At 37.0% G+C, this 23,497-nt stretch overlaps 2 protein-coding genes across 8 annotated transcripts in view; one reads left to right on the plus strand and one right to left on the minus strand.

Moving 5' to 3' along the window:
- LOC117413738 (ubiquitin-like modifier-activating enzyme ATG7) overlaps positions 1 to 3,482 on the plus strand; it is a 49,089-nt gene extending 45,607 nt beyond the window's left edge. For all 4 annotated transcript variants that reach the window (XM_058999814.1, XM_058999815.1, XM_034023036.3 and 1 more), the window contains exon 19: positions 3,249 to 3,482. In XM_058999814.1, the coding sequence (XP_058855797.1) occupies positions 3,249 to 3,281 (33 nt within the window). In that variant the 3' untranslated portion in view covers positions 3,282 to 3,482. The remainder of the gene's footprint in view (positions 1 to 3,248) is intronic.
- Positions 3,483 to 5,735: 2,253 nt separating this feature from the next.
- Positions 5,736 to 23,497, minus strand: part of LOC117414062 (transcription cofactor vestigial-like protein 4) — a 46,333-nt gene continuing 28,571 nt past the window's right edge. For 2 of the 4 annotated variants that reach the window (XM_034919578.2, XM_058999816.1), the window contains 5 exons: positions 17,500 to 17,689; positions 13,080 to 13,166; positions 10,234 to 10,453; positions 9,650 to 9,773; positions 5,736 to 8,588 (listed from right to left, as the gene is read on the minus strand). In XM_034919578.2, coding sequence (XP_034775469.2) covers positions 8,320 to 8,588; positions 9,650 to 9,773; positions 10,234 to 10,453; positions 13,080 to 13,166; positions 17,500 to 17,689 — 890 coding nt within the window. In that variant the 3' untranslated portion in view covers positions 5,736 to 8,319. The remainder of the gene's footprint in view (positions 8,589 to 9,649; positions 9,774 to 10,233; positions 10,454 to 13,079; positions 13,167 to 17,499; positions 17,690 to 23,497) is intronic. The other 2 variants (XM_034919581.2, XM_058999817.1) reach the window with 1 other exon arrangement.

Here is a 23,497-nt window from a genome sequence, read left to right on the forward strand (position 1 = left end):
TAGGAGAGGAACCAGACTTTGAAGTAGAAATGAGTGTGTGACACTCTTCATGAGTGGAAGATGGGAGCTCCACAATGCACACTTCATTATTTGGACAGGAACTAGACCCAGAGGCTTCAAAGGAGAATAAAATAACCAATGCTAATGTCTGTGTTAGTGTGTGTGAGAGAGAGAGTGTGTGTCCGACAGGGTGCATAAGTTTTAATTTGCATCTGAATGGTACAGAAAGCTGAATCAGGTAAGGAGCTTCGGGAGGACTCCCAGGTGCATAGGAATAAAAGGCTGTGTTGTTGGGAGCCCTGTCTATCATTAACCTGCAGTAGCCTGAGCCCACACTCCCCCAGGTGTGCAGCACAACAAAAGCGAGCAAAGGCTTTGGCCCAGATCCTTAACCCTTTGATCCCAGCTGCTTAGCAAAACATGACATTAATCCATATACAATGCATTTTTCATACGGTTTGCTTTTGTCTCGGAACGCTTGAATCTGTTGGGTATAACAAAAGCTTATGAGATCGCTTTTAAAAAAAAGAAAAGAAAAAAAAAGAAAGATTTTGGTAATCTCAGGGCTTTCGGAGTTCTTGTCAAGTTTACCGAAACTACATATGTCGTGCCTCTGTGGATCAAGGATATTTTGCAGAACACGTTTCAAAGCTTTCTTGAATGTATCTGTTTTTAAAGGAAGTCCTTTTTATCTTTTAGGCTGGAGTGTTTTTCTTTTTTTTTTAAATATTAAAATGCAATTTATTTCAGTTACCAAATACAAAGTCACACAACCATCCCTGCCCAGTGGATATACATTTTATAGGTAGCAAGGCACTATCATATGTTTATTTGACAACTTATGAATCTATATAAAAAAATAACCTCTCAAGTGACTTGAAGAGGTCACTAACAACAACGAAGTGTGTGCCTTGGTATTATACAGCTGTAAACAGGTCTGTTTCAGCCACTGCTTTTCTAGCTGATAGATTTTATTGCTTTGCAGGCACTCTTTTCAAATGAGAAAAAAGAACAAATATCCTGTGATTAAATTTTGATTGAAGAAAGTGTTATTGACAGAGATATGAAAAAGCCACCAGCACTGCTGGGGCTCTTAGAGCAGAGGTGTTGGCTTAACATAACACTAGAAATCTCAATAAAGCTTTTACTTGTTGTAGCTTGTAGTCTGTGTTGCTTATGTTGGCAGAAAGAGCTCATTATATCTCCTCATTGGACAGCCCAGGTGAACAGTGTGTAATTGTGTGTGTTTTTTAGAGTTGTGGATTTATACATTTGGAACCAGTACCAAGTGATTTTCAGTTACAAACCTGAGAACAGACGGTTCTGTGCATCATCATAGCAAAACACTGGGAACACCCACATGTTGGTCATATGATCATTTGAGAGCGAGAGAGAGAGAGAAAGAGAGAGCTTTGAATTGCAGCTATAAAAAAAAGAGGGATGACAGTTAAGAATTAAATTAGACTTACCCGGGCTTTAAATTAGTAGAAGTTACATGCGTTAGTAAGGTTATTAAATCTAACCTTTTTTAAAAAAAAAAACCAAATTGCTACATTTAAATTTGCTTTAATGTTTTATTTCTAAAGTGTTTTTTATGTAACCATAATGATATACATAAAAGTTACCAATTTCAAAAATCACTAATTAAATCTAAGTTATAGCTCAATTATTGCATTTTATTAGTATGCATTTAAACCACAATTGAACATGTTATAAACCCCGTTGATTTCCAGTGATTATCTCGATCAACAGAATTCTTTGAAATTAATAAATTGATTTTTGTTCACATTGCAAAACTTTTTTTATATTTTGGAATTTTAAAAGGATCAACAATATAGTTTAAAATAAGCTTACCAGTATATGCGTATGTGTTCTTATGACAAAGCTGCAAACAAACCAACATATGCTCGTGGTGTGCTGTCTTTGTATTTCTGAATCTTGTTTGAATGTTTTCTCAATTGTAACCCCACCACCTCTATTCAACTGTCCTGGATTGAAATATAGTCACCCTAAAACTCCTAATCCTACGCAATCATTTCATTAGACTGTACTGCCTTTGTATTAATTGATGTTAATATGGGGGGTAATAAATCACACTGTGGGTAACCCCTAACAGGATAGATAGGGTCATACTAAGTATATAGAGATATATAGATACTATACAGTAAAAGGGGACACCAATTAGATTAGTCACTGTAAAGATCTCTAAAATAGACCACCTGGTGTCTATGTGAAATTAATACCAGTTTTGGGAAATGAAAAGTTATAAAAATACTTTTAATTGCTGTAGCTTTGTTTTTGTTAATATGAGCATAGATGTGTCAGAGTGATTATGTAAACAAACTAGTCTCATTTTTTTTTTGTTTTGTTCCAGGAATAACCTGGAGATCAAATCAGTATAACCCTATCTTTTCTGTGACTAGTCTGGGCCAACCTGAAACTACAGGGTCCAATAAACAGCATCTGTTTCTAATAGAAAAGAACAACAGTTAGCAAAAGAATGAATAGTAGCTGAAATATGGCAAGATGTTTTTCTATGTTTTATATACTACTGTGTTCTTTGTTAGCTGGTGGGATTTGTATGTGTTGTTCGTGGGATACAAAATTCAATTCCGTTAAAATTAAAATGAATACTGAGAATGGAAATTGCACGAAACATTTTATTAATTTTATTTTTTTGTCGTGATGAAGCATGGGAAAGATCAGCAGTTTTCCTTTCACAAAAAATTGTGCAAATTGCATGTTAGTTTGAAGATCTTACTCAGACTGTAAAACTTGTATGTTTGAGACACATTGTGTTGAGTTTGTCATTGGAATCAATTTTGTTGTCCAACATAAAGAACAACTTAGCGATTCACTATTTTACTGTTGTAGTATGCTCTATGCTGTAGACACTGGTCTGTTCCATAATAACAACTTTAGAGACATATTCATAACCAATAGCTTCAAATAGCTTCAAAGCATTCTCCATTCTGGTACTGCCAATTGGGTATCGTTGTACCTTTTTTTTTTTTTTTTTTTTTTTAGTCACAAATGCTCTGATATTTACAAATATATTTACAAATATTTACAAATACATTACTAATAAAGTAGTCTTAACATCGTTTGTCTTTTGTTTAAACTGTTTTGTTTTAGCCATGTGGGTTTACGGTACAATTACACTACATTTTCAAGGTGTATCATGAGGAGTCACAGACTGCTGCACAGATTCTGGGAATGTCATTTATGTGTCTGGTTTTCTGTTGCAGATCTGGGATATGAGCGATGATGAAAGCATCTGAGGTAGAGGATGACGTCAGTAAGGTGTTCTTCATCACCGTTTATCAACATACAAACCAAGATCTTGACCGGGCGTAAGCACCACCTCTTGATCTGCCAGCGAAATCTCATTGCAGCTCTGTATTTGCCTTTTTTTACTTGCTGTCTTATTTTGACCCCCATTTACTAAGCAATACAAAACTGGGAAACACCTCAAATGCAAATGGGAGTTTGACGTTTATTTCTAGTTTTGAAACAGTTTGTGTTTACCTTTCAGAAAGTCACCGAAGCCTTCATTTAATGGGCATATTATGTTTATTTTATAAATGCGTACGTAAAAGCCATTAAGGGTGGGTTCATCTCAGGTGACATGAATGTGATGCCAAGGCACTTGTCTTTTTTTTTTACTTTGAACGAATTACATTAGAATCCTGGAGATAGACGGTCCTTCCGCTTAATTAACACCTGGTATCTGGTGTCGGCCCGCTTTCAACAGTCGGGACGTTTTAAAAATTCACAGCTGTTGGAATGCATAAGTGTGGTACTGTGAGCGGAACCTATAGGTCTTTAACCCTTTGATTTACAACGGTGAGTTTTTTTGGAACAGATTAAAAAGGTTAAACTAAACATACCTAAAAGTTTTAAACGACTATTGAAGTGACTTAAAAAAAAAAATTGTGTTGGTAATAAAGCAATAAAAGAACATGTATAAATGTAGATATCTGTCTAAAAAGAGATGTTGTCTTCCTCGTGCAGTCTACAATATTACATTTTTTAGCAGTTTTGTAATACACCATGTCTCCCTAATGTAGTACTTTTTTTTTTCTTAGTTTTCTTTGTTGGATGGAAACATACATATTGCTTTGCTTCTCATTATTTAATTTTGATGAATTAAATGCAAAATGTCAAACTAAGTTTGTGGCAGTGTGCATGTACAGTACAAGTATGCTTTCAAAAGTAGAATAAAACGTTCTTAAGAATTAATAATCCGTAAATTAGAGTTGTACTGTTTTAATGTGTTCCATTGCTAGTATTACACAGAACTTAATTGTATACCTTTTTCCAGCCATCAACAGCTTGTCTATCTTTTGGGGCAAAAATAAAAGTTGCAAAATATATACTAATAAAAAAAAAATATGCATAACCATTCCACTATTTTTTTTTTTTTATGAGTTTGTTTTTAAACACACTGCCATTAAATATGAATCTTTCTGTCAAGGAATGCTTCTTGCAGGACTGCAGGAGTTACCACATCCTCAGGAAGCTTTGACCCAGACAATGAAGGAAATGGGTTTCCTTAGGAGCAGGAGAGTCAGCTTACTGTAACCATGCAAATTCATGTCGTTTTCAAGATGAATAAGTCAGGCGTGACATTTGGTTGTTCGGTAGAAGGAAAACAATTAAGATGATGGCACAAGGATTGAAAGAAAATTCCCTCAGCTACAATTATTATTTCTGTGTGTCTTCTCTGCTTGTAGGTACATGGCTGCTCCAAATTAGTTAATCTCAATTATGAAGTAGTTAACTTATTTATGTTGGTGGTTTGTGGGCTCAGGGCCAAAGTTGAAAGAACTCTAAGTATGTGAAAATCCAGTTTGGAGGAAATAAAGTTTGACATTTTGAACAAAAACAAAAGTATTCCCACAGGCATATTTAACGGGGAATGTCATGCCCGATCAAACATGAAGAAAAAAACAAGAGGTGAAAAAGAGCTGTATCATTGGTATGTCCAGAGGTTGAAACAGTGTGGCAGTGAAATAGTTAATTTCTTCTAGATACTACATTAAATGGAACTTCACTGACAGAATCAAATATAACTTGCATACAAAACATTCCAGAGTTTTGTGAGTAGGGCCTAGTAACTCATGTACTGTCTCTGTACAGCAGAAACTTAGTCACATGACCACATTATGGCACCTGTATTAGGCCAATGTCATGGTTATAATCATTTTTTCTTGATAAAACAACTAAACTAAACTAAAAGTTCATGATTTATTTTCTGGCAAAGTGTGGGTCACCCTCAAGAAGAATGATGCAATACAGTTGCAACAGAGTAGTAACAGCTCCCAGATGGCATTTATTATGGGAATTGGAGGGAGAAAACATAGCTTATGGTTTTTTGGGTGTACTGCTAAGGAAGGAACTTTGGTAGCTTTGACCCTTTCCCAAGTTATGAAAAAAAAGTTTAATACAGGTCTATTTAAACATAACTAGATGCCAGATTTAAAATTATTATTAAGCAGATGTATTACATCATTGGCTATTAACCTACACTGACACGATAAGCTGAAGCCAGGTAAGAAACTCTGCTGATTTGAAGACTGTGATCATCACCAGCCTGGTGTAATATCCAGTTTGCTCTTACCTTGTCATGTGAGCAAATCTGATTGGTTGACAGTGATGAAACTGGCATATTGGTTGTCATGTTACTTGGTTCAATAATTTGACAGACACAGAAATATGCAAATAACACAAAATGGTGGTTTAAGAGCACTTTATTGTTCATTGAGGCTACTTTTAAGTACAAAAAAGGTGGCCTGCCAAAACCTTTTTTTCAGGAGAAACAAGGCCACAAAGGGAGGGATATAATACAGAATTACAAACAGTTTAGGATATTTAGAAGTACACTGTAGATGCATCTTCCATGTGAACACAATTTCTAAACGGTTTGGTGTTTCAGTTTAGTTTTCCAAGAAGCACACCTGCCTCGCTGTGGGGTTCAGTTATTTTAAATAAAAGTATAATAATTAATCCCAGACAGACCAGGTAAGTGTGGTGATCTCAATGTGATAGTTACCTATCTCAGACAGGTAAATCTGAAAATGTGTGAATATTTTTGTTCAGTTGTCTCATACACAAAAGGCAACAGTCCACAGAACAGCATCTTCAGTGTTTAATATTCTACTGTTACAATGCTCAGTAGCCTTTAGCAGTAATAAACTAGGGGCTATTAATGCTAATGCAGTGTTCTCATAGAATATGTGTTCCTGCACTTTTTTTTTTTTAACCTTATTACAGACAAATCTAAAAAAAAAAAAAAAAAAAGATCAACTTTTTTCTCCAAACAAAAAACAAACCTGCATGATTACAATAAAAGGACAGGGAAAAATTAAATAGCTACATATCATTAACAAATTAATTGTTCCTCAAAAAATACCTACGGATTTTTTTCTGTACATTCTTTACGCACAGCGTAATGATGGTCTTAAAGTTACTATATAAAAAAGTGTATATTTTTATTATTTAGTGATTTTCCTACAGGGAGTAGGGTACTGAGTGCCAAAGCAGAAAAGAATATGAAATACCAAATAAAATGGTAGTGAAATGTATACGTGATAGCTTCTTAAAATAACTTTCTTTCCCAATATTCAATAGAGAGAAAACAATTTCCAATAGAAAAAACCTGTGGGTCAACTCATTTTGTGTCTTTTTTTTCTTCAAGATGTTTGTTTTAATTTACAGTATCAAAGTATTCTGCATTGTACTTTAGAATATGTAAAGACTATACTGTATATCACAATTATTTTACAGCTGTCTCGCAACTAGTTACCTATTTTTTTTTTTTAACAAATAAAATTTAGCACTTTACAAGGAAACTTTTTAAAAGCCCCAAAAAACTGAACTGGGATGACGGAATGCATGGGCGTATGTATGACTTGTAGAAAAGACACAAATGTAAGATGAGAAGTCGTTCAGCAAAAGCACAACTGTGTTATTTATGACTATCATCCTAATTTCTAGTTAGTAGCTATCAATATAGAACAAATAATATAAAGTAATGTAATACCTGTACAAAGTTCTCTAATGGAGGAATGTATGCTGCCTTGGCACAGGTCGATAAGTTTAAAAAAAAAGAAAAGAATTTCACAAGCTGTAAAAAATCTGCTACGTAGCCAAGATGTTTGTAAGGTAGCAGTTGTAACTTTTTAAACAGTTTGATTGCACAGACATGTTTTTAGGGAGTATGTCCACTTGTAGGCAGACTGGGCTGCCATTGTTAAGGATTACTTTATTTTACTCAGTCATGCACAAAGCTATAGCATCCTGTACCACGGATTAACATTATATAGCTGTAACTGTTTATATAGAAGGCCTGTCCGGAGGCTGTCCTCTGTTGCTGGTTTCTACCATAATGAATATAAAATAAAATAAAAATATTGGAGTACAACTGTACCAGCAGTAAGTTTATCTAGGACCATTACTGACAAACATAAACTAATCTGAAAGAAAGCTAATAGTATTAAGATTCATAATGTCTATACATTAATAGATACCAGCTATTTAAAACATGCATCTGTTAGCACTATTGACCCTTCAAACCTCTATTCTAGCAAACTGCAGTGTTCTGCACACAAGTAGAAAAAGAAAATAAATGCCCATGTTTAGAAAATAACGCAGTCCAGTTGTGAGCACCAAGCATACAAACTAGTCCAAAGAAAGACAGATAGAAAGGTCTATAACCTGTATGAGACTTTCCCTTGCAAAAGCTAGTTTTGCCTTCGTGTAGAACGATGCAACATCACCTAACCATTATTGTCAGCAGTTTGCCCTCAAAGTACAAAGAAAACAAGTACGTCTGATGTGAATTTGACAAGCAACCCCTACCCATCTTCCAATAGTGCAAATCAGACCTGGCCACTCTTTTCAAGTAAAAACATACAACATTACATAACAGAAGAAAATCACGAAAGCAAACCAAACAATTTCTACACTCAAGAAACTAGAAAAAAAGGCACACAAAAAAGAAAGCACTTGGGTCTACCAATGAAAGCATGGCTTTTTTTTCTCATAGGGGCATCAGATTTGCATCAGAGGTTTCTTTGGTAAGGCAGGAGATTAGGATGCTACGATGTATGGTACAACTCCTAATTTAATAGTTCCTGCTAGTTGTTTTTTTTCATTATTGTGGGCACCTTTTTATTTCTGCAATGCCAAGCAATGTATGCGAGCATGTTTTAAAAAAAGATCCTCCCCCCCTCCCTTCTTTTTTTAAGCACAGTACGAAGCTCAGCCAAACCATGCATGTCACTCTTCTCTGTTGAAGGGTTTGTGGTCCACTCTTCATGAGACTACTGAAGGGGAGATATTGTGGTTGACCATGTGGGAGGAAGGGGGGGACTGGCCCCTCCTAGAAGCAGACTCAGGGCTGCTTGACACACCATCCTTGGCAGCCTTGATCTGAAGCCATGTTTCACCCAGAGCTTTGGCGAAGTGGTCGTCTACAGACCCGGTAATAGAAACAGAATTTGTCACCGGTTCTGGCTCCTTGTAGTTCTTCCCAAGGCTCCGACGGAAGTGCTCCTCAATCACTGGGTCACATGCAGTGTTAGCTAAAGAAGAATAGAAAAGAATGGCTTAGTACTAGAATGTCATTATTTTCATTGAGAAGCAGCAGCAGTACGCATACTGTATTGCTTCATAGTGAGAATTTCTGCTACAGACTATACATACAGAAATGTACTGAAAAAAGTATCTATAGTTTTTAGTCTCTAATGGTAGAAAAGCCTTTTCGGGTTTTCAAAACCATATACTATTGATATTTCACTTTCATGTGCAATTAAAAACATGAAAAAAATATATACACAACAACTCATCAAAAATCGAACATCGAAAATGCATAATAACTAGTATGTGATATACACAGTACACATGTTCGAAGTCCCAGACATTACTGTTGAGCACACTTAAATACTGCATCCTCATCTTTGCAAAACACACCGATCACAGACCAATAGCATAATCCCACTGCCTCGTGCAAACCCATCCTCCTGTTCAGAGGAATGCATGTCATGACTGGCATGACGCCAGCTAAGAGGAAAATCTAAAACAAAAACTGAAGTTTGAACGGCTAACATTACATGGGTGGCAGCATCATGTTCTAAATGACTTGCATACATGTTCCATCTCTGTCTGTCACACAGATGTAGCTTCATATTTGGCTGCTTTAAAAGATTCTTTTTCAAAGCTAAAATGCAATGCTGATCCCAGTTCCTATAGATAGTAAGAGGTGCTGGAAATTACTCAATAACGTAAAAACACCAATATAGAGATTAGAGACCTTTTTATATTACTGTATGCTGTCAAGAGTATTACAAGGAAACACCCCAAAAAGATCCACATAATGAGGATTCTAAAATAACACAAGAGCCTTCAAAACTAAATTCACAAGAGAAATTACCAGTGAGAGCTCTTTTCACATGACCGATGAGAGCTCTTTTCTCATGAAAAGTGTATGTTTAACTACAGATTTATGCAATGTTAAAAGTATAGAGAGAGAGACAGAGATTAAACCATCCATGACCACTTTCCTCAATCACAGTTGCAGAGAACTGAGGCATTCAAAACAGTTAAAAGACGTTTCTGATTATGAGTGGAGTGCAATTTCACTTACTGTTGGAGGGTCTCCTGTAATTGGAAGCTGTGGCTGAGACACAGCCACTATGGGTAATGGGACAGTGAGAAAGGTTGCAGTTTCTGTTGCTTGCTGAGGCACATGTTATTACAGATGGTCGATTCTAAAATGGAAAAGACGACACACGGTTAATGTACTATAGAAAAGCGCAGTAAAAAAATGTTTGTTTTTTTAAATCACATCCTAGGACATATATACACTACTGGGTTTTTATAGCATCCATTAAGAGATTCATACAACAGTACTGCAAAACAATGAAAAGTACCCAATTTTCCATCAACATTTCAACTGTCCAGGCCCTACCTAACTTAAAAGCTAAGCTTAACGTATATTGTTTCTACCCAAGAAAGGTTTAAAACACAGCTTTTGGATTTAGAATCTCCAAACCCTATTTTTATTGACCCAGTTTAACTGGTGGTCTTCAAACTGTGCCAGCTTCAAACAGTAATAAAAGCTTAAAAATGTCAAACAGCCTTTTCTAAAAGTGGTGCAAAAAACAGTCATACATTATGAATACTGGACCGTCCGACGTGTTTTATTTTTCAAGCCACCCAGTTTCCTACCTGCTGCCGTTCAATGGGGCTCACAGTTGGCGAGATGCCGACTGTCCTGGCTGCGTCCATGCTGTTTTTGGTCAGTGCTAATGGTTGATCCATAGCCAGACTGGGGATGGTGGGTGCATACATGTGATTGGGATGGATGCTCATGGTGGGCGCTGCAACTCTCTCAACTGGGCTTCGATCTCCGTGATCCTTGCGGTAATCCCCGTTGGAAGGCTTTCCTCTGTAATAATAAATGGTCACAGCTCTATGAAATACTGTAAAACTGCAATGATCCTGACATTTTGAACAGTTTTTAAAACTACAGGTGTCTCACTGTGTGTGTGTGTGTGTATGTGTTGTGGGGAAGGAAAGTCGATATTACACACACACTTTAAAATCGAGTGCATTGCTTTTACAGTACAACAGAATAAGTTTAAGATTTGTATTTTTTGTTATTATTATTTAAAATGTGACTTCTGATAGCAACGTGAAATACAATGGTTGGCAGAGTTACTGAAAATGCTAATCCTGATTTATTAGAAACAGAAATACTCCAAGTTGCTTACAACGTCGTATGTCACAATAAGAACCAGAAAGATACTGTCGCCAAAGCAATGCAAGGTCTAGTTTTTGTCCCTTTCTTATTTAGGTCCATGTTGTTCAGAATCAGATATTCTGGAATTACCGCATCATATCTGAATATAAAGACTAGGCCTATATATTCTGGTAGTTACCAAACTACACCTTAAAAAGTCTATTTGTTTGAAGTATTTTAAATGATCAAGTCATTTTTTATCTTTGCTCGTAATCTCTATTTTTTGCCACCAGCAGCCAATTTGGTTGTGCAGTTACTGTTACGAGTGTGCTCCGAGACATTACCGGTAAGCACCCGGGGGCATGTCATTACTTTAATGAAACACCTGTAAAAGGTGTAAGTCTTTTCTGTGTATTTCTCACAACGAATGTCTTTGTTTTCGTAGGCAGGTCCAAAATAATAAGCAGTGTAATTATACACTGGGAATTTAGTGTGGGCACAGATACATTAAACTTGAAATTCTGTGTGCTAAAGAGCAGTGGCAATCCAGGAAGCAGGCTGCTACATTACACCACTACAGTAATAAACAAGACTGAATAAAAATAAGAATATAGACCAGGGATATTATAAAATATGCATGGGGTATTCAACAGTCATTCTACTGTAAAGAAAAAGTCTGTCTTCTTTTTACATTAGGCTCCAGGCCTCGCTGCTTCTCAAACATCCTCTATTTAGTTGGATGTTATACCAAAACCACACATCCTGCCTGTTTTAGATGAAAAGATACATTTCCATCCCCATTCCCTCACCGAAAGCAGTGTCAGTTTGGGGTTTAAAGGTAGCAACTACAACACAGGTTTTAATGACGGATGTCTTCACCAACCTGTTTTCTAGCAATTTACAAGCATGGTGTTAAGGCGCCAGTGTGTGTAGCTGTGTTGTAGAGTACTGTACTGTACACCCTTCCTGAAAGATCCGACTTGAAATATTGCCAACTGTAAAAGGGGCCCAGTCAGGGTGAATTTTGTACCGCTTCAAGCTTAAGACTGAAAACCTTAAAACTGAATCTGAAAAATAGCCGAGAAAGTAAGCAGCAACTATAATCCACTCCCCTCTGACTGCATGCAAGTAAACAGGGAGACCAACCTTGCTGCTAAAGTGTAACAATGGTTGGTAGTTATTGGTGAAAGATTTGGAATGTATGCAAAAAAAAAAAGTTCTATACCAAAACAAGGCACAAGCTCTTGTTATAATGATCTGGTTCTCAATTCAGCTGCGAGTTAAGTGTTTCTTGTTCACCCGCTTTGTGAAACAAAATGCTTTTTGGCTTCAGCCTTTGAAGTAATTAGCCTCTAGGTAACCAGACAGGCGAGGAAAGCACCCACTGTGCACTGCTGCGCTGGCTGGAAATGTTTGTCACCCCAAAACAAATGGCCTGAAAGAGAATGGGCCTGTAGTAATAGACGCCAATCAGAATACAGCTAAATATACAAAACAATACATATCCTTCCTTCCACTTGTAATTCCTGTTATTTATTAATTTACTTGTAGGCTTTACTTTGTAGATCTACCTTCAAATGCTCCAGATAATATCCAGAAGGTTAAAGTTAACGCTTGAATGCTCACTGTTAAAGACACAATCCAAGTCTGTAGCCAGAAGCAATAGAAAGGTAATACTTTATGATATACTGTACAGAAGAAAATGAATTTGTCACTGCAGACACACTGAGCATCGGAATGGATGAACAACATTCACATCAGCAGGGGCCCTATATTAAACTGCAGTGAGCTTTATTTTGTTACTTTTTTCACTTACAATTAACAATTTATGAATGCAATGCTTAAAAAAATAACTCTGGCATTGTTGTATATGGTACAGGACTTAGCCTTTTGTTTTATCAGACAATTTAAATGCAGCTCAGACTAAACTCCATAGTAAACAGATACTCACAATCAATAACTTAAGTATAATTGTACAAACAGCAGACAGTCATAGGTCAGGTATGTATTTACGCATGTCAGTGCTCACCTAACATCCACATTTACTTTAAATTAGAACAATAAATGAGTCATCCCAGGTTTAAAAAAAAGGGCAACACAGGTGTTCTGTTACTCCCCAGGCCTCTTACCGCAACTCCAAACATGCTTTTGAGCATTGAAAGGGATGGAGCACTGCTATAGCTCTATAACCAATAATAGCCACTACCTTTACAGAAAAGTAGTGCCTTACAGTTCAATGAACTACAGATGGAAATATGGGGCTGCCATCTGTTTTCAAGAAAAAAAAAAGAAGGATAAGGGAATGAAATGGAAGTTTTTTTTTGTTACTAACCTCACTTTAATCATTGCCAAGAAGCATGAAGACAGCCCAGCGTCCTCCCACAAGAAAGCCTTGGGCCTCTGAAACTTGGCAGGCTGTCTAGTGAAGAGAGAGGAAAAAAAAAAAAAAAGCTGGGCATGCTTCAGGCTCCTTCACAATAAGAGTCCCTTATTTACCCTCAGTACTGTTAGCTTTCATTTAAAAGTGCTGGCTGCTGGTGCATGTGCTGGAGAGCCGAATTAAGGGTTTAATTTAAACACAGACGTAGAAACTACAGTATCTGTACTGTGTTTTTTTTTTTTTTAAAGCATTCAGTTGGCAGGATCATACTGTATGTACTACACTTGTGTTGTTAACATACTTTTTAGGACAAGACCTGCTTTTACAAGGTCTCCGTTTGTGGCCAATTTGTGTTCTATTATATACTATATTAAATGTCATTTTAAAAAACAAAACAAACAAATATCCATAGACCAGCATCTGCCAGGCTCCCCTTAACCCCTTCTGGGGGGGAAAAAAAAAAGAAACACCTCCATAACTAGGATAAAAAGTACTTCTACAGCAAACATGACTCAGTCCGAATGTACCACATTTGTGTGGCTCTTTGGTAAAATGTAGTGTATTATAGTCCAATAGCACTGAGCTGAAACATGTTAAGCTTGCTAACCTGGCCAAATTCATGCTTTTATCTCCAGAGGTGAAAGATGGGCCACCTGGACAAACGAGTTTGTGGCTTCTAACCTGGGGTTTTGTATTTTAATTTATTTGTTTTCTGAAAAGCAGTGCTTAATAAAATCAAACAAATGCAGCCCTGTATTCCTTTGCTTTGGACTTTACAGAGGGCTTTAAAATTCTGGACAATACACAACAAAGACTTCTGCTTTGAAAAAATGGATGAGACAACAGAATACCTTGAAAATGCTTATTAGAATTATATACAGTAGGCTAGGCTTTTTTTCTTTTAAAACGATGCTAATATTTATTTCTGCTTCAAAGATTGATCACTTACAATATATAGAACCAGAAAAAAAATACATTTAACACTACTATCTTTATAGTTACGTATTCTGAATAATGCATTTTTTCAATTTAAATATCATTGGTACAATTAAACTTTGGACCACAGTCAAGCAAAATTATTTTTATTAGTGTATTATTGTTAAGTTTTATGAGTCATACGTTAAGTGTTATCAGATGTGAAGCTACTGATATATTGTTTTGTGTTTAAACTGGCATAGAATTAACTGAACAGTGCTGTAAAGGACAAAAAAAATCAAAATAAACCCATCTAAAGCAAATAACCATTGTTGAGTTTTCATTTTGTGTGAATTAATCAGGGCATGTAATAACACAAACCTAAGGAAGAACTTAAAACAAATGAACGGACAGAAGTACAATAAAACTGCTTTCAAACTCTACTCACTTCTACCAATAACACAATAATACATGAAGCTTCCCATCTGGCCAGTCTTTATTTGAGAAAGTGATTCCAAGTTTCCTCTGTGAGCTTTCGGGGTCAGGTTAAGCTGAACAAGCTCTCCCTCACTCCAGATGTTATCACACTTACAACTCTGCACTTCAAAGAGCCAACTCTGCTCATCGCTTTTTCCGTTTAGGATGTTTATTCTTCCAAGGAAAAACAACCCAATACATTGAGAAGGTATAAACCAACTCATTTGTCTGCTAGCAAGCGGGATGAAAATCCTATCATTAAGTGTTTGCATTAAGTCCACAGATACTCTTTATGCGTACGAACTGTGTTCAAACCAAAATATCTCATTTATCATTGCAGAACACACACAAGAACCTAAGGTGAATCAAACATCTTCATACTCTCATTAACTACCGAGAGGCAGTGCAGTCTACTGGTTGAAGCTTAAACAGTAAACTGTGAAGCTGTAATTCTGCGTTATGCAACAGATTTACTAGGGTCACTGCTCGGAATTTGTGTGCTCCACACAGCGAGGTACATGTTAAAACAACAGTGAACTAGATGATTTCATCAGCACTGGCTACCTTGGCATGATCTGCTAAACTACATGTGCTAGTTGGCAGGGAGAGAACCATGAGAAAGGGTTGTTCTGGCAATTCCCAGCTCCCAGGACTGACTCTTATGGCAGCAGAAGTGCCTGTTGGGGGGGGGGGGGGGGGGAGGGGGGAGGGGAAGCTGATGTCAGCCCTTCTGAGCACAGCTAGCTGAAAGGATAAGGAGGCCTTTGTTTTGAGCTGCTGTGAAAATGAGAAAATGGCCCCTGCCTGACAAACAAGAAACCCACACAACACAGGTCAGCCCAAGCCCCTCTGCTTCATAATGCAGCACCCATCAGATTGTATTTATTTTTTGTTTAAAATAATGATAACAGTGATAAAAGTGCACAAACATAAACCTGCTTTTACTTATTTACTTATTTATTTTACAAAACACAAGTTTGGGAGTTGACCCTAATTTCAGAGCTCACAAAATAAAGATCATGCAAGGCTTTCATAAATATAGTGTTTCTGTTGCACATAGATCAGTTAAACTACTAGTGTCCCTTCAAAAGCTATTCAATGGGTGCTGCTTTGTAAAGATTTACAAACTAGCCCCCCCCCCCCCCCCCCCCCCCCCCCCCCCAAACACATTTCCAAGTGACTGTCATATTTTAAAAGTTCTGTTTCATTGGGAAACAGGAGAGAGACTCGGTTTTCAACATATTATGTAAAAAGTATATCCTAAAGCAAAAGGGACTGGCAGTAAAGGAGTAATTTGCCTCCCACACCGTTCTGGCATGCTCTTTACTTGCAGCAAACCATAATAGAAACCGGACACGTCTCACACTCCAGATAGCTTGTTAAGCATCAGGTATCAGTTATCTGTTCAGTACAAAGGAAATCCATAATACAGAGACCTATCACTGCAGTCTTACAAACATACATACAAACATAAACCTACATATACAACAGTTTTGTACTAATCTTGAGCGGTTTATTTTTCTACCAGATCCTTTTGCAGCAGTGTTGTCTGACTGAACTGACACGTGTTTATCCCATGCAGATAATACGTTACTTGTAAACTTATTTAATGCACAAATCACAATCCTATGTGAATAATTATCAAATCAGGATGCAGGATGCCTCACACTATGAAGTCCATCTTTCCCTTTTCAGCTGCTCGGGTTCATGCACTGCAGTGCTAGTTTGAAGGACTCAACCCAAGCCCGCGGATGAAAAAGTGATCCAGCACACTTTGTCCAAGTGCTGACAACCCTGTGCACTGCATTGCCACCAGTTAAAATACCAAGACAGTCAGTGGTAACAAGGGGGTCCCAAAGCCCAAGCCTGCTCTGCTGTAGCCCAATCCTAACCCCAAGAGCAGAACACTGGCCCATATCTTACAAACAGTACAGTACTGTGTTACCGATGAAGAAAAGGTCAATGTGTCACATTGACAGCATTGCTGTTACTTCAACAGAAGCTCAAACTATTTATATGTAAAAAAAAAAAAGGTACAGCAAATATGGCCTCCAGTCAATAGACATATTTCCTTATTAGAAAATAACAAACACATCTGAATAGGAAATATCAAGGTTGTCCACAACAGCAACATATAAAAAGGCGTGCAGACTGCCCAGTCAATCCCAAGGTCTACATCACGTCTATGCATAAGCAAGATGTGTGTGCAGTCATTGTTTGCTTTCCTTCCAGCACTTGGACCCTAATTTGTTACACAAATTCCAAGGCTGTGAACTATAGGCGGGACGCGGTGACTAACACCTCAGTGAGTTATTTAACAATAAATAGCCGTGTCTGTAGTCTTATGACTGAACACAGCAGTCCGAAACAAGCAGGAATGTGTGGAATCCAAAAGGGCCTCTTGAGCAGCTACCATGAAGGGACAGCCAAGCACCACAACAGGCCACGTGCTCCAATCACAGGCCAGGAATGCAAGGAATTCTCAGGCCTCAGCTCCATGCCAACCACTGCACTATTCGGAGGCATGAGAACTGAGATGGATTTTTTTTTTTTTTTTTAGCATTTGATTCTTTTACAAACACCTGTAAAGCAAGTTCAATTACTGTCAAGTAAGAGTTTGTACATTTATGTTTACTATACCAGTGAAACAGCTGGTAACCCAAAGTGGCCTACAGAGAATTTGCTGTACTCAAGGCTTACGGATGTGTTGTGATAATTATATAAGTTTAGACACGTTATACTTGGTGGACTGGTTTTGGCTGGTTGCTTATAATGGCCACAAACTCCATTTTTTATTATACCCAAGGATGACTGAACATCCTTGTGGCTTGTGCAGGTCAAACACAGTGAAGCCCAAGATTTATCTGTCCAGATATTAAATGAGAAAAAGCATTTGTGTAGCAGACTCAGGGTATTTTACAGTATGGACAACACATAAATTATGATAATACTACAAATAATCATAATCATAATTACTTACAGTTGTGCAGCAAACAATCTGCTCATTTTGGACACATGCTCATTGTCACAGTCCACGTCATCCTCTCCTTGGTCCCCGTTGTACTTTCTCTTGTTTGGGCTGATGGGAGGTGGGCCTGTCCGATGGTTGCTGATAGCAGAGGACATTGGGATGGACTGCATTCTGGGTTCACCTCTTAACGCTGCTTCACCTACAACACAAGTTACGAATCATTATTTAAAACATTTAAACTAACAAGTAGGAATATTTACATTCACTTTTCTGGATTGTCCAATATATAGTTAAAGTCTGTTTTGTACTTGACTCACAATTAGTTTTTATAGACAGGTTTTCATGCATACCCAAAATGAATTACCGTATTCCTTCGAATTTAAGATGCCCTCGAATTTAAGATGCAGCCCAAATTTCCCATGCTCAGTTTGAGGAAAAAATAAAGAACAGCAAATAAATATGCATTTATAAAGATACAACCTCAATTACGCATGTGGATGCAGTTTGTGGCTTCTCATTACTCACATCTGTTTTACTCCCAATTTGTGAAATGTGGTATTTATTGGCATGTTGAAAAATATGGGGGTCTGATCAGCATTTCCGATCTGTCCAAGCTGGTAATGTTTGTTAGAAACGCTGAAACTGTAAAAGCTTCTCTTCTAATTCCTCAGGAAGCTCATGACGCTTCTTTGAAAATGGCTGCCTGCATGTCATGGATGATTCGAGAATCGGGCAGTAACGTTTTGGTTTGTCTTTTCTCGGCAGGAAGTCACGTTGCTGCTTGTGTATTCGGGCAATGATGTCTTTGTTCATCTTTTCTCGGCAGTCAGTCATGTTGCTGTTTTGGTACACGAGTCACGTCTCTTGCTGGCGATAATAATACATGCATCACTATACTGTACTCAAATTTAAAACGCAGGCTATTTTTGAGAAGCAAAAAATTGTTCAAAAAGTGTGTCCTAAATTCGAAGGAATACAGTAACAATGCTCACATACTGTCTTGTTCCAGCTTGATCATCCGATAGAATGCATTAAAATAACATGACCCAGTAAGCTTTGCTACACTAAAAGAAGAGCTTTGGAAGTCGTACAAATATAACACATTCAAAGTATTCACTTAGATTGCAGTTTGCAAATTAAAAAAAAAAAAAAAAGGTTGTCCCTCAACACGACTACTTGGGACCGAGTTAAAACACAAACATCATTTAGCCTGTAATAATAAGATTCATGATTATGCAACCATTAAGAAAACTGTTTCTGGTGGGTTTACTGAGAAACTTATTTCTCACTTTTAGCCATGTAGGCGTTATATACCTAAGCGCACTGAGCCCGTTTAATGTTTGGTCACTTTGTACATTCAGCATGAATTCAAGGTCAATGGCTATTTGTAAGTCCATGATAAAAAACCACCAGTGTTTCACATAGCATACATAAGTTTGGCAGGTCAGTAAAGAATGAGTGTATAACAAGTTTACCTGAAAACTGTGTCTGGTGTCTGTAAGATGCATTTGGCAAACATACAGTAACTTACAGTACAGTATCACACAAGGAAAGGCTACAGTAAAATTCCAGCTGGCAGCAACAAGCCATTGGAATTTTCCACTGAGAATTTAAGTTTGTTAACTACAGTAAAATACTAAAAGTGTGAGGACCATGACATACATGTTATAGTGTATTCATTGTATTAATGCATATATCGAACAGGATACAAATGCACTGCATAGTGCTTCATACTTGTATAGATAAATATGTGTTTTTCTGATACTATGAAAACAGACACACAAAAGTGTCTTTTCCCCTGCTTCTGATAATTCTTCCAAATAAATACAATTCAGTATTCGATATTGTCTCAATGCACTGGCAATATAAGTTATGGGCAGGAAGGAAAAACAAATAAATAAACTCTCACGCTGTAGTGTTTGGGTCAGGTCAACTAATGAAAAGGAACCATTTTCATGAGTTGACCTGACCCAAACACTGACCACAGAGACATTTTCTGAAGCTAAAGTACAGTGTTCACATCCTCAATAAAAATGTATTCCCAGCAATTCTACACCACAGTTCAAATTTAAGTGGAGTTATATTGTTTACAGTAGTGTATGGAGGCACCCCTCCTTAAAGGACCTCCACAACTTTTCTTATTTTTTCACAAGTAAAACCCATTAGAACCACAGCAAAAAGATGTATTGTTTGCAGTGCTTTCACTCCTTTTTGCTTTCTATCTGAAGGAAATGGCAGCTCCAAAACAAATGCTCCATTTTACTGACTGGCTTGTCACTTCTCCTCCGACCACACTCCATGGTAACAGGAATGACATCATCGTTTTGGCAAGGAATAGTTACTGATAATAGATAGACTTACACTTCTATGAATACTTCACGTCCCAACTCCTGGAGTACATTACAGTGCAGCTATTTGGCTTATTCATAATCACTTCAAATACAGCAAGTACTATTGTTAATCTGTCTGCTACTGTGGGAGTGTAAAATCTAAACAAAATGTAAATACCAACCCAATGTTCCCATTTTTTCCAACAGAGTTCCATAAAAAAAACAGTGAGAAACACGTAATCTACAATTATTCTCAGATCATAGTGTTTGCTTGCACTGTAAGCTCAGATCTCAACAGTAAAAAGTGATGAGGTGTGGGGAGACCTGCTGGTGCCAAAGTGTTGATAAAAAACACTGGGTGCTTCGGTTGTACAAAGTTTTATGATACCTATAGTAGTACAGTTGATGTCAATCTTAAAAAAAAATAAAAAACAAAACCTTTAAAGTTCTTTATTCCTTCACCATAAAGATAATCATCTGGTGTCAAGTGAGACACATTAAAGGTTTGATCTAATCAAAGGCAGTCATTAAGTGAAAACGATCAAAGACAAAAGGCTTTCTTGCAACTTCAAAGGTAAATTCAAGATGAGATCATGTTACAGGAGGTAGAGAAACACTCCATCAGATCTTTAACTGCATTCAAAAAAAGGTGGTCACAGTGGTGCTCATTAAAACATGTAAAAATCGTATCCGTGACACTCTTTTGACACAGTAAATTTGCACAGTCATTTTACAGGTTACCCTGCATATACAATTCCATTCAGCATGGTTCTAATTTATTCATTTTGTATTTATTTATTTATAGAGGTTGTGTGTAGGGTGCCCCTTACTGTAAACAAAGCTGCTTACGGGAAATGCAGGCAAAAGAAAACACCCTACATGCAACGTAATAACTTCTTAGTAAATAACAAAAACAAAGATTGTACGGTACCCAGGAGCTGCCGGATTTATAACTGGGATTGATGGTTGATTTATAATTGTTAATGTTATTTATAATGCAAAAGCAGCTCTATTTAAATTCCTATACACTTGTAAGGTGCTTTACTATTCATACATTTATATTACTGGGCATTTCATTAAAAGAATGGTGTTTCTAATTCAAATTTGATTTGCATTCTTTGTTGTTATACACTACAGCCCTAGTCATCAATTTCCTGTGTCTCTCTGCACAGCACTCTCCCTCTCTGTCCTAACCAGGAGATAGAAGTTTAAAATGTACAGCCCCCTCATTGCCAAAAGTTGGTTCACACTGGTTAATCAATTTCTAAAACAACTAGCTTTAATCCTAACTGCAACTACATCCATATTTAATGGTAAAGTGAAGACAAAGAGCAGCACTGTACCCTTTAATATAACTCAGGATGGGTTACTGTACCTCTGAGCTGAGCTGCATAGAGCAAAAAAGACAATAGAAGAGTTTTAAAATATACATTTTAAAATAAAATTGGCCAGATTCATTTTTAATACAGATTCTTGCCCTTATTAAAATGCCCGCATGTATATTGTTGTCGGTAACTGTTCGACTTTATTCCTTCCTTCTGTGAGGCTACACAAATACTCTTCCAACTTTTCTCACTGACCTACCCTTTAACCTACCAGTAAAATGCATCGATAATTTGGGTAGACAGTCAAGTAACAGATTGAAGTACAGTAATAAATACATTTTAAAAAGTCTGGTTAAAAAAAAAAAAAATCAATCTCTTAAATCCCCTTTTTATTCTTTTTACTACAGAAGTGCTTTGTGTTTTACCTTTAGCTGAAAGCAGCCATGTGACTGTGTTCAGCAGGAAAATTGTAATGTCAGCATTCTGCTGTAGCTGCTGGCTCCATGAGAGTTAATCTAAGCTTACCACAGAGTGACTGCAATAGCTTACAAGGATGCCATCACAGGCGGGTGGAGAGCACACAGCAGCAATGCACACCAGATGTCCCATAAGGAGGTTTTTGATTAAACTGTCCATGCAGAAGGGCCCCTCAGGGAACATTTACCATACTCTTAAATGAATGGGTCAGATGCTAATGTATGTGAACAAAAGGAATTTAGTAGCTTTCTACCAGTCACCCACATGTACCTGATGATTCCTAAATCCAAGAATGTACCGTGCCTTTAATCTGTGAGCAATTACAGCTGTCATCAGATATTATAATACACCCAGAGATGGTAACAGAAATCAGAGTAGATAAATACAGGAAAATGTATTAAATAGCTTAAAACTGCTCAATCATATACAAACATTGTCTGGAGGTGCCGAAGGTTGAAAAAAAAAAAAAAAAAAAAAAAGCACTGCTAATTATATACATGCCATGTAATTCTTATTTAGCAAAACCGATTTATTTTCATCTTGTACCACTGAGCCATGTATGGTAGAGTTGGACTAGAACCCCTTCAGATGGGAACTCTGTGATTAAACAGCCCTAAAGTGTAGAATGAAAGTAGTAATTTGGCAGACGAAGAGGTGGCAACATAGCCCAGTGTTCAGGAATGAGGACTGGAGATCAAAAGACCCTGGTTTAAAATTTCTTTCAGTCACAAATTGACCATGGTGTGACCGTGGAAGAGTAACCTGAACACCCTGGGTGCTGGAGATCACCAATTATGCATGATAGCAAGACCACAGTTCAAATTCAATCTGAATACAGTATATTTGGGATCTTTTTCTTTTTTTTCAGAACTGAACTGGATAACTTCACATGAAATGAATGTTACCAAAGGTAATTACAAGTTGGATGAATGCGTTGTAGTATATAGTTAATGCAAGACACTAAAAAATATTTCTTGTCATCTTTGGTATAACTTTGTAGTATGAGCCTATAGTGTTTTTGTAACTTGATGTTTGCCTACAAAAGCTTTAATGTTTTGAAATAACTGCCCTACTTGGCTGGGAATAGTTTAAATCGTCCTCCCGTTGCCTGGCACAAAGTCAGCCTGCATATGTTAAACTACATTAAGTCTGCCAGAAAAAATTAAAAGACAAAGTACCATCTGTATGTAGCTTCCCAATAGGTTTCCATAGGAATTCAGTATGCAACTGTTTCACACAAAACATAACAGGATGCCATATAAAAATTATGTTTTTTTTTTATTCTAATTTGTTTTCAGTTATCCAATCTCTCCTAGCCAGGCCCTTAATCCTTCTCAGTGAGACAAAGACTGGCATTTTGAACAATTTTGTTAGAGACATAAATTTGCCGAACCACTTAGCCACAATATGTAGTAAATCTTTTAAAGAGTGGGGATGGAAATAGTGTTCCACCCTCTCTACAAAGCTTGCAGGTCATAAAATATTTGACACTAGTCATAACAATCTTTTATGGTTTGAAAAACGTAATCCTTGTATTGGAACAATGTAACGACAGCTCTTCACATCTACATTTTCTGCACTTTTTAATTGTGTTTTAGAAGATTTAAGAAATAGCTATAAAACTACAAGTCAGCTCATCTGAAGAAAGAAAACAAACATAAAAATTCCACCAGATCTTTATCATTTTTCAAACAGGCCAAATCAGGAAACAAGATGGCATTTAAAATTCTGCTGGTGAACACAGTAAAAGCATGATATGCCAAAAAAGTATAAAAACATAAGCTAAATGTTACCCAAGAAGAAAATGTAAAAGGGTCATTGGCAGAAGTGTTGTCTTTGTCCTAGAAATGTACTTCAGAGCCACATGAAAATATT

This window comes from Acipenser ruthenus, chromosome 25, assembly GCF_902713425.1.
Source record: "Acipenser ruthenus chromosome 25, fAciRut3.2 maternal haplotype, whole genome shotgun sequence".
Classification (NCBI taxonomy): Eukaryota; Metazoa; Chordata; class Actinopteri; order Acipenseriformes; family Acipenseridae; genus Acipenser; species Acipenser ruthenus.